Below are 11943 nucleotides of genomic sequence, written 5' to 3'. Positions count from 1 at the left end.
GGCAAGTCATGCCTGACTAACCTAATTGCCTTCTATGAGGAGATAACGGACTCTGTGGATGAGGGGAAAGCAGTGGATGTGTTATTCCTTGACTTTAGCAAAGCTTTTGATACGGTCTCCCACAGTATTCTTGCCAGCAAGTTAAAGTAGTATGGGCTGGATGAATGGATTATAAGGTGGATAGAAAGTTGGCTAGATCATCGGGCTCAACGGGTAGTGATCAACGGCTCCATGTCTAGTTGGCAGCCGGTTTCAAGCGGAGTGCCCCAGGGGTCAGTCCTGGGGCCGGTTTTGTTCAATATCTTCATTAATGATCTGGAGGATGGCGTGGACTGCACTCTCAGCAAGTTTGCAGATGACACTAAACTGGAAGGAGTGGTAGATTTTTTTTTCTTTCTTTTTTTTTACGGGGGACAACTAATGTAAAAACAGGGACAGGAGTGCGGTCAAAGGGTCAAAAGAAGGGAACCTGATGGGGACACCGAGCAGAGAACCCCGGACAGCGCCCACTGCTCCTCAAAGGTGGTAGATACGCTGGAGGATAGGGACAGGATACAGAGGGACCTAGACAAATTAGAGGATTGGGCCAAAAGAAACCTGATGAGGTTCAACAAGGACAAGTGCAGAGTCCTGCACTTAGGACGGAAGAATCCCATGCACTGTTACAGACTAGGGACCAAATGGCTAGGAAGCAGTTCTGCAGAAAAGGACCTAGGAGTTACAGTGGACGAGAAGCTGGATATGAGTCAACAGTGTGCCCTTGTTGCCAAGAAGGCTAACGGCATTTTGGGCTGTATAAGTAGGGGCATTGCCAGCAGATCGAGGGACGTGATCGTTCCCCTCTATTCGACATTGGTGAGACCTCATCTGGAGTACTGTGTCCAGTTTTGGGCCCCACACTACAAGAAGGATGTGGAAAAATTGGAAAGAGTCCAGCAGAGGGCAACAAAAATGATTAGGGGGCTGGAGCACATGACTTATGAGGAGAGGCTGAGGGAACTGGGATTGTTTAGTCTGCAGAAGAGAAGAATGAGGGGGGATTCGATAGCTGCTTTCAACTACCTGAGGTAGTTCCAAAGAGGATGGATCTAGACTGTTCTCAGTGGTACCTGATGACAGAACAAGGAGTAATGGTCTCAAGTTGCAGTTGGGGAGGTTTAGGTTGGATATTAGGAAAAACTTTTTCACTAGGAGGGTGGTGAAGCACTGGAATGGGTTACCTAGGGAGGTGGTGGAATCTTCTTCCGTAGAGGTTTTTAAGGTCAGGCTTGACAAAGCCCTGGCTGGGATGATTTAGTTGGGAATTGGTCCTGCTTTGAGCAGGGGGTTGGACTAGATGACCTCCTGAGGTCCCTTCCAACCCTGATATTCTATGACCACTATTATTTTTTCTTTCCAGGTCATGTTAAGATTTTTAATTTAAACTGCAACATTCAGGGATTCACTGTTAAGTCCTTACCTTGATTTTGTTTTAAATATCCATGTAACACATTTTGAAATGGTGCAACTTCAAATAAAAATGTAAATAGCAGAAACATACCACCAAGGTTACCTGGGCAACTTGAGGAATACTCAGTTTGTAATACAATCATTAAAATGCACCATCCATCATAAAGAAATAGAAAGGAGTTAACTATCTTCTTTCCTACAATTTCCACAGAAAAATAATTTAAGAGGGAAGGAATATAACTGTTAGGAACCTTACTCTCAAATGCCTACTGCTAAATGTCTTTATACACTATGGCTATAAATATCCAACCTTGTGAAAATCTCCTGTCTTGACATTTTATCACATGAAATTTAACAGAACAGAGTATGATTATAGCAGAATTGCAGCTCTGCTGTAGTTTAAAGATAAGACCAGATTTCTGTTTAAAGTTTGACTATTCTAAATGCTCTAAGATCTGTAATGTTACTTGAATTGCCTTGAAATTTGGTGCGCTTCATGGGAATACAGGGGAGGGGTTCCTGAGATGCGGTTCCCCCACCCCAGCTTTTGTTAACCTATTCTGGCAATGCTTTTTTGCACAGACGGAGAGATCAAACCAGGACTCAGATCATTGCATCAAAGTTTCCAAAGTTCAGGAGTTACCCCAACACAGTGCATGGCCCAATGTGCCCTTTGGGGGAAATCAAATTAAAATGTGGTTTGGAAAAAAGTTTGCTTCTCCAGTGATGCATGCGTCAAGCAGTTCTAAGGCTCATGCCCCAGACAGATTACACTGGGCATGCATGGACAGGGGAGTTAACAGAACTTTTAGCCTCCAGCCAGTGTCAGTTCAAGTGCCACCCAGGGCAGGAATCTGGAAAAATTCACACAGCATATTGCTAAAATATGACTGGAAAGTGTTTTGCTTTTGTTGGGGTGGAGGAATGTAATCAAAAGTATTTTTGTTAAAAAAAAGTGAATGATTGCTGGCAGGTGAGGCAGGAGGAGGAGTGTGGAGAATAAGGTTGAAAGGGATGTGGGGTGGCATCGAGGGGGAGGGATAAATGATGATGGGTGGTAGAGGATGTCAGAGGGGCTCAAGTGAAGGAGAGAAGGAGGGACACTGGGGTTGAATTCAGCAAAGAGTTTCAACTGGGGGAAAAACTGCAAAAGAAAAAAATAGAACATTTGTAAAAAATGTTTTGAAAGGACATTTGAAACATTTAGAAGGTCCTGAATATTTGTTTTGTTTTAGCGAGAACAAACAAAACAATTCAGCTTCGGTTCAAAGCGGTTATTTCCCCCCTACAGTTTTTGGTTCTGCCACTGAACAAAAAAAAAAAAAAAAAAAAAAAAAAATCAATTATTCACTCAGCTCTACTCTTGAACTGCCATAGGAGAGAAACCCATCCATTATGATTGTTTGGTGGATTCTTGGTTAAGAACAGTTACAAAACACAACTTTAAATGGTAAAACTCACAATTTAAAGTATAAAACTGGATTTCCTTCCATGTTGTATTGCTAGTAAATAGTAAAAAAATCACTTTGTAGATCTGTCTCAATGTACAGTGTGCTGATGATGTGTGTTCCGAGGTGCTAAATTTCTAAAGAACCACATACTTTTTTTTTTTTTTTAAAGTGTTGATTTGAGAAATTAAGCCTTAATTTCTACTGTACAAAATCCAAAGATGAGCATTGTTGCTTGAAATTACAAAGCAGTATCCAAGCAGCAGATCCAAAATATTTTCAAAGCTACATAAACTAATCAACCTTTGAAACAATTCAAGGTGCTTGCAATTCCATTTCAAGAGACGTATACAGAGATGACAAATATAGTTTCTGTATTGAGAGACTTCTTATATAAACTTACAAATCCATTGGCTCTAGACAATATTCGTTTAACTAGAAGGTCACAAAACCATCCATATTTTGCTTCTTAAGACACTACACAGGAATAAAGCCTTAAAGCAGGTTTTGTCTGTCGCTGATATTAAATCAAGCTATTGTACTAATATTAAAGAAAATGTATTTCCTTACCTCCCCAAGTAATAATGTCCATAAAACAAGAAAACATTAAGCTTTGTAAATGTCTAAAATAAATAGGTTTACAGTTTAATGAGACATTTCATGCTTCCAAAGATAAGTTATTTGAATGCACTGTAACATCCACAATGAATTTCTGAAATTGGCAAAATTTCCATTAAAATTTCCTCCGAATCTAAAAAGCCTCATGTCAAATTAGCTCAGAGCTTCAGTAGTCTCGGACAATGAAATGTCTTGTGCCATTTTCCCATACTGTGACATTTTTCAGTTTCTTACAGTAAAATTATTAGTCACAGACAACAGGCTTCATTCTTTCATCTTGAAATACCAAATGCCACTTAAAATGTAGTGATGGTAACATTCAAGCACTGGAATTCTTATGATAAAAATATTTTCATTTTATGAACCTTGCTTTGTATTTTTGTTATACAAAGCCACCCACCCATTTCACTGAGCGGGAAACTTGATCAGACCCACAGTATGGTGGACAGCCCCAGAGATGGGGGGACCACATGTCTGGGAACATGGGGGGGAGGGGCTCCTACTCCTTCAGAGATTCTCTGCCTCCCATTGGCCAGGCAAAGGGAGATGGGAGCTGACTGACCCCTCACTACTCCCCCCCCATTAATTTAAACATCTATCCAAGCTTTTTAAGCCTCTTGCTACCTTTAGCTGCCTCACCCTCCTTCCCTGTAGTTGTAGTATAAGAGATGTGGTTTTTTCCTGTCCTTTTCCATGTGGGGGAGGGGAGAGATGATTCAGAAGTGTGAGCACTTATTTAAGCTGTTACGGATCTTATTGAGAAGGACTCAAATTCATCTTGGTCAGCAAGTTGGCAAGAATTGAAATGGCAACCACTATAGCCCCTTTTTATAGCCTCACCCTCAGAACATGCTGGAGTGCTGAGGGGAGGGGTTAGAGAGGGATGCATGATTTGGTCTAACAAGCACTACTAGTAGAAGGGCTGCATTGTTCATTAGCACCAATCACTCATGTTCCAAAAGTGGGAATATTCAGAAGACACTTAAGAAGAAATAGAATTGCCATCATATAGAACCGTACTGACTGTCTCCAGAAGGGTCATCAGAAAAAATGTAACCTCTAGATCCATAGCACAGACTTATACCACTTGAGCTAATGGAGTAACTAGTACAGAGGTGGGCAAGCTATGGCCCGCGGGACCTTCCTGCCCAGCCCCTGAGCTCCTGGCCCGGGAGGCTCGCCCCCAGCCCCTCCCCCGCTGTTCTGCCCCTCCCCCCCCACAGGCTTAGCATGCCGCACTGCCGGCGCAATGCTCTGGGCGGCCGGGCAGCGCAGCTGCAGAGCCATGGCCTGACCCCGTGCTCTGTGCTGTACGGTGGCGTGGCTGGCTCCAGCCACAGCCACACTGCCAGCCACTGGTTCTCCAGGCAGCGCGGCAAGGAGGCAGGGAGCAGGGTTGTTGGATAGAGGCCAGGGGAATTCGGGGTGGTGGTCAGGGGGCGGGGGTGTTGATAGGGGTCGGGGCGGTCAGAGGGCAGGGTATGGGGGGGTTGAATGGGTGCAGCGGTCCCAGGGGGCAGTCAGGAAGGAGGGAGGGTTGGATGGGGCAGCGGGGGGCAGTCAGGGAGAAGGGGTGGGTGGATGGGGTGGGGGTTCCCAGGGGAGAGCATTCAAGAATGAGAGGGGGGTTTGATGGGGTGGCGGGGGGCAGTTAGGGGTGGGGGTTCCGGGGGCGGTCAGGGGACAGGGAGTAGGGTGGGTGGATGGAGCAGGGGTCGTGGGGGGGCCACCAGGGAACAGGGGGGGTTCAATGGGGCAGTAGTCCCGGGCCATCAGGGGGCAAGAAGCAGGGGAGGGGGATGGAGGAGGTAGAGGGCGGGGGCTGGGCCACGCCTGGCTGTTTGGGGAGGTACAGCTTCCCCTAATGGGCCCTCCATTCAATTTCCGAATCCTAGTGCGGCCCTCAGGTCAAAAAAAGTTTGCCCACCCCTGAACTATTAGCAGTAGCAGGCTATTATCCCCTATGTGGACAAGCCACTGGAGAGGGTGGTGAAGTAAGTGTCCCTTAGTGTGAGAGGTACATTAGCCAACTGGTAGCACAGTGAAATAAGTGTTAACCATTTTCATAGTCTTTGATGAAACGTGCTGACCTTTAGTGAAGCCAGCCACAAATAGATGCAAGGATAATCTGAAAGATTTGGCCATGTCAATGCAATATTGAAGAGCTCTGGATACATCAAAGGTTTGGAATGGGGCTTTAGGAAGAACACAAATAAGTTGCTTGGCTGGTTTAAGTGGAATTCAGAAACCATCTTGGGGGTGAATTTTGCATGAAGCCTCAATACCACTTTGTCCCAATGGAACAAGGTATAAAGGAGTTCCAGCATGAGTGCCTGAAGCTCATTCACTCCTCTGGCCAAGGTGATAACCACCAGAAAGATCACTTGAAAATCAGATGGTGAACAAAGCACTCTGGGAAGAGCACGGATGGGTGGAACTCCATAAGCTTCAAAAGGACAATGTTGAGGTCCATCCTGAAGTAATTTCTGTAACCAATGAATAAGCATGCATTAGGTCTCTAAGGAATTCAGATACCATTAGATGAGGGAAGACCAAGAGTGGCTATATCAATGGATGATATGGCTTCTAGATGGACTCTGACTGAACTAAATGAAAGCCCAATATACTTTAACTGCAGCAAATGGTCCAGAATCCCCAGTATTGGAACCTGCCCCAACTCTAGGCTGTGTTGGGCCACCCATATCAAGAACCTTTTCCATTTGGAGGAGTTTTCCTCCTGGGAAGCTTCTTGCTCTGTGACAAGATTTCCTTGATGGGTGAGTGGCCATCCCTTTCCATGGCACTCAACCAGTCAACATCCTGGCCATCATTTTCAGCAACTTTGGGTCTGGATGGAATGCTTTATCTTGATTTTGTGACACCAGGTCTGGGTGGCCAGGGAGCCTGATCAGGGGTTGTGTGGACAACAGGCCACTCGGTCAGTAGGGAGCTGTGAAAATGAATTTGTCATGGTCTCATCTGACCTCGGCAATGATCCTGGGGATTAGCAGAATCCATGGGCGAAGTGTAAAGGTGGCCCTGATTCCCCTACAAAAGGAAAATGTCTGGCACAGATCCTGTGGCTCCTATCTCCTCTGGAATAGAAGCTTGGGCACTCAGCACTGTGCTTGGTGGCACCATTGATGGAATAGTGACCTGGTGATGGATTTCAGCAGTATCCACTCTGATTCTTGACAGATTGCCTGATTAGGAAATTATGAAAATGTTCTTGGCTCCCAGAAGGTGGAGAGCTATCTGGATTATGCCATGCAGCTAGCAACAGCTCCATAGTTTGATTGCCTCCCTGAAGAGGGAGAAAAAGATGGCACTCCCTTGCTCATATGGCATATTGTTGAGGTACTGTTTGTCTGTATCTATTCTACAGAATGTTATAAGATCAGAAAGAATGCCTTGCATGTGAGTCTGAAGACTCTGAGCTCCAAGACTTTTATGTGCAGTTTCATGTCCTCTGGGATCCATGTTCCTGTATCTGCAGGGTGGTCCAGAGGGGGTCCCCAGACTCATCTGTGACTTTTGCACTGGATGGCAATGGGGTCATGAATGACACTCCTTTTGAGCACTGCCTGGATGCAGCCAACAGGTCGGTACTGTGAGGGCAAAATACCAAATTAAAATAGTGCTCAATTGATGCTTTGTGGGGGAGTATACTTACCTGACCCAGAGTTGTAGGGACGTTGGGCAAACTCTGGCAAGCAGCATCACATATGTACATTGGACATATGCCCTAACAACATGAGGCAAGTATGTACTGTTGTCGCTGGATGCAATACCATAGTGTTCAGTTATGACTGAAGTGCAAGCTATCTGTCCTGTGGTAAGACAGCCCTTGCTGTTGTGAAATTTATCCTGGCCCCGAGGAACTGTGATTTTTGTTACCCTTCTCTGCATCTTTCCAATTCTAATATACCTTTTTGAGATGCAGTGACCAGAACTGCACACAGTATTCATGGTATGGGCATACCATGAATTTATACAGTAGCACTGTGATATGTACTGTCTTCTTTTCTATCCCTTTCCTAATTGTTCCTAACATTGTTAGCTTTTTTGACTGCCATTGCACATTGAGGAGCTGTTTTCAGAGAACTATCCACAATCTCTTTCTTTAGTTGTAACAGCTAATTTAGAACCCCATCATGTTGTATATATAGTTAGGATTATGTTTTCCACTGTGCATTACTTTGAATTTATCAACATTGAATTTCTATTACTATTTTGTTCCCCAGTCATCCAGGTTTGAGAGACCCCTTTGTAATTCCTCACAGTCTGCTTTGGACTTAACTATCTTGACTAATTTTGTATCATCTGCAAACTTTGTCACTGTTTACCTCTTTTTCCAGATCATTTATGAATATGTTGAACAGCACTGGTCCCAGTATTGGTCCATTGGAAACTCCCTTATTTAGCTCTTTCCACTCTGAAAACTGATCATTTGTTCCTACCCTTTGTTTCCTATCTTTTAACCACTTCCTGATCCATGAGAGGACCTTTCCTCTTATCCCATGACTGCTGACTTTGTTTAACAGCCTTTGGTGAGGGTCCTTGTTGCTTTGTGAAAGTCCAAGTATACTATACACACTGGATCACCTTTGTCCACATGTTTGTTGAACCCCCTCAAAGAATCTTAATAGATTTGGGAGGCATAATTTCCCTTTACAAAAGCCATGCTGACTCTTTCCCCCAAAATTGTGTTAATCTAGGTGTCTGATAATTCTGTTCTTTCCTATAGTTTCATCTAATTTGCCAGGTACTGAAGTTAGGCTTAGTGGCCTGGAATTGCCGGGACCACCTCTGGAGCCTTTTTAAAAAAAAAAAATTGGTATTATGTTAGAGATCTTTCAGTCATCTGGAACAGAGGCCAATTTTAGTGATAGTTTATATACCACAGTTAGTAGTTCTGCAATTTCATATCTGAGTTCCTTCAGAAATCTTCAGTCAATACCATGTGGTCCTGGTGACTTATTACTGTTTAATTTATTTCCAAAACCTCCTGTACTGACTCCTCAATTTTGGACAGTTCCTCAGGTTTATCACCTAAAAAGAATGGCTCGGGGTGGGAAGCTCCTATCTTCTGCATTGGAGACTATTGCAAAGAATTCATTTAGCTTCTCTGCAATGGTCTTGTCTTCCTGACTGCTGAGCTTTTAACACAATGAGAATATGGAATATTTCTTTTAAAGAAGTGAGCTACGTTGTCTCTTTTTAAATTTTTAAAAACTTTTAAATAACTGTATAATAGCCAGTGAGTACATTTTTGCTTAAAACTATATACTAAACTACACTTTGATTAAAATTTGGTGAGTCAGAGAAGTGTGATAAAAACACAAAGAAAGAATGCTACAATTCAAGAGCTGTTGTTATAGGAATTATCTTCTGCCTTTACTGTAAGTAATCCTCTGAGACATAAATCCAAGACTACAAAATGATTTTTTTAAAAGAAAATCATTAAAACAATTATTAAAGCATTTGTTAAACTTTAACACAATGCCTTAAAAGGACTGGATAAATGGAATAGCTAATATGGACTGAAGCAATTCAAGTGCAAAAAATTAATCAGATCCATCCAAGTATTTCTATATTTTTTCAAAATTGTGATCAGTTAAGCAATTTTTAAAACTGTAAATAAAATTGAAAATTTAGAAATTCTTGCATTCCTTTTCAGTATTTCATAAGCTATTTGAAGCATAACACTATCAATTTTTTAATTTTAAACTGAAAATTAGGTATACTTACACTTCTAAGGTCTCTTATAAAACTGCCAACATATTCATTAGCAGACAGGCTTTAAAGGCATCAACATTAAAGTGCTACTAATTTGCATCCAATTATCTCTCATTACTTGCTTTGGAAAGGCTGAGGTTTATTAGCATCTTGATGCTGATGGAAATACAATACCTGATAGCACATACTGTAGCACTCAACAAATACTGAAATACTGTTAAGTGTCCCATAGCTTTGAACTCTAAATTGTTAAGAAATCTACAGACTGAAAGAACTGTATATTATCTGAGCTTGACTGGCATATTCTGAAAACCCCATGACAGAGTCTGCAATTTGAAGCAGATTCAAGAAAGTTAGGTACATTATGGAGAATAGGTCAATAATAAGTTGTCATGTGAGTATGAGGTGGATTTTCTGAAGAGGAAAAAACCCTTCGATATCAAATTTAAAGCCCTGAATTAATTTGACACATTTTCAGACCATAGTTCAGGACTTACAGACACTATGATTTTTGGAATCTAGCACCCTCAATGGATGGTGTTCCACGAATAGCAACATTGGAATCTGTAGTGTAGACAAAAATCAGTTTGAGGTTTGTTTGATTGGTTGGTTGGTTTTACCACACAGTCATCTCACCGGGCTCAGAACAGAGTAAGATGATTTATGATAATAATTCCTGAACCTAGCATACTCTGCAGCCTCTGCCCCTCTGGTACTGCCAAGGTTCTACATCCCAAGGAACCTGACTGAGGGACGCAAGAGGCACCTCTATGGGTGCATCAAAGTTTCCAAACTGTGAAGTTACTGAAGTTCCCACTTGGTCTTATGCTTGAAGCAAGACAATAATGGGAAATCTCTGAGGTGGGTATCTATAGAAAAGCTATTTCTCTACTTAACCACCAGTTACCAGATGTAGTTTTCATAATTTACTATTATATAGACTTCTCATTCACTTTAATGGAAAATGTAAGCACAAAAAAGTCATTTGCAGTTTTTTATCATTTTATCATAGAAAGAAAACTAAGCATAATGTAGAGGAATGAGCAGAGGGCTGGGAACAAGGAAATCCTGAGGTGTAATCCTAGCTCTGGTAGTGACTCCTTTTGAGATCCTCTGCCTCCTCACTTCGAAAGTGGGGATACCTCTCTATGGGATGCTCTATCCCTGCAATTGCATTATTATTCATAAACATAAGAAATGGAAAAAACGTATTATGCCAACAGCTCCCTGACAATTTATGGTTATTCCAAACTATTCATATTTTTCCTTAATTTCTGTATTCTCAAACTAAAAAATGTCAGTGTGATACTATTATAGCACAGAAATAAAATTTCTCTTAAGTTTTTAGTTTGTCAGCAGGATAGGAAAGATCAGAAGATGAGGAGGAAATTAGTAAACTTCCAGTGGCTCTCAGAGCCTTTGAACCAAAAGTTTGCTTTACCCAAGAGTAGTCCATTAAATGCAACAGGAGTACTGCAGTACGTAAAACCTGCACATATACTATAGATTCAATTTAGCCTCATATATTATTGTGGTTTTTGCATTTAATTACTTACTGAGCTAAAAACCTGTATGTAACTAAATGCTGTTAAATTAGAGTAGAGAGAAAATATTACTGAGTTTAAAATACGGCGTTAGAGATCTGAGACAAAAATCAGAGCTGTCCACACAATTTTAAGGGTCACCTATGACAGTAGTCTATCACTACGCAAAAGTGAAATCTTGTGCAGTGAAGGTTCCTTTTGCCTATAAGACAGGCACAATGTAAAATGCATTTTCTGAGAGCACTGTAAAATTATTACAAACTGCAGCAAATCAGAAGAGAGGTATTATAGAAATATAGAACTACAGAATTATATCGTATGTGAGGGATGACAAGTTAATAAAAATCAGAAAATCAAAAATTTCTTTTTTTTTTTTAAACACATAGCACAGGTATCTATGAAGACACCTAAAAATTGATTATTTTCAAAAGTACCCAAAAAGAGATGCATAAAGTGCAATAAAACATCATTTAATATTTCATGAAAGTAAGTATTTATGTAGTATTTAAGCTGTCAGCCAGCTTCACACATTGGCACCTATTATCAACTTTCATCTAATTCCTTGTCTAACGGCTACACGAGCTCTCACGTTTCCATTGCTGTTATCGTTGTTCATTATGAGAAAGTTGTATAATCAGTTTGTTATAAAATTGAATTGTACTGTATTGTACTTACCTAGTCCTTTAGGAGTAATGCCACTGCTATCAGCAGGATTAACTACCCAGTAGTAGTATTTCAGTGTGTGCATTAGCTGTAATACTGTTCCTACTCTGCGTATGGTGGTGTAGATAGTAGCAGTGCCAATAAATTCAGCAGACAGATAGGTATACAGTGAAAGCTGCACCTGAAGAATAAAATTATAGCCCACAAATATAAAGTTAAATCTTATTTTCATATTAAATAGAGATGTTAACAGTAAGTGAATTAAAATTATTATAGAATGAGTGATTTTTTTCCCCAATGGCTCATATTTTGGCTGCTTGAAGTATGATTTTTCAGATTTTGCATTTCGTTTTCATTCATACAGTCTTAAACCACAATGCATGAAAAAAACTGCAGGTTGATTTTTATTGGGGATGAGTAATCATTTCTATCATATTTCCTAACAGAAAAGATGAACAATTAAAAACTCAGTATACATGTTA

The 11943-nt window shown here is 41.2% G+C and overlaps 1 protein-coding gene across 1 annotated transcript in view; it reads right to left on the bottom strand.

Moving 5' to 3' along the window:
- LOC112121265 (neurobeachin) overlaps positions 1–11943 on the bottom strand; it is a 959539-nt gene that overhangs the window by 711094 nt on the left and 236502 nt on the right. The window contains exon 13 of the mRNA XM_029911962.1: positions 11474–11642. Coding sequence (XP_029767822.1) covers positions 11474–11642 — 169 coding nt within the window. The remainder of the gene's footprint in view (positions 1–11473; positions 11643–11943) is intronic.

This window comes from Terrapene carolina, unplaced genomic scaffold, assembly GCF_002925995.2.
Source record: "Terrapene carolina triunguis isolate 2854851 unplaced genomic scaffold, T_m_triunguis-2.0 Scaffold139, whole genome shotgun sequence".
In the NCBI taxonomy this organism is placed as follows: Eukaryota; Metazoa; Chordata; order Testudines; family Emydidae; genus Terrapene; species Terrapene triunguis.
The sequence above is the reverse complement of the archived record's forward strand: the minus strand, read 5'-3'. Positions and strand labels throughout refer to the sequence as shown.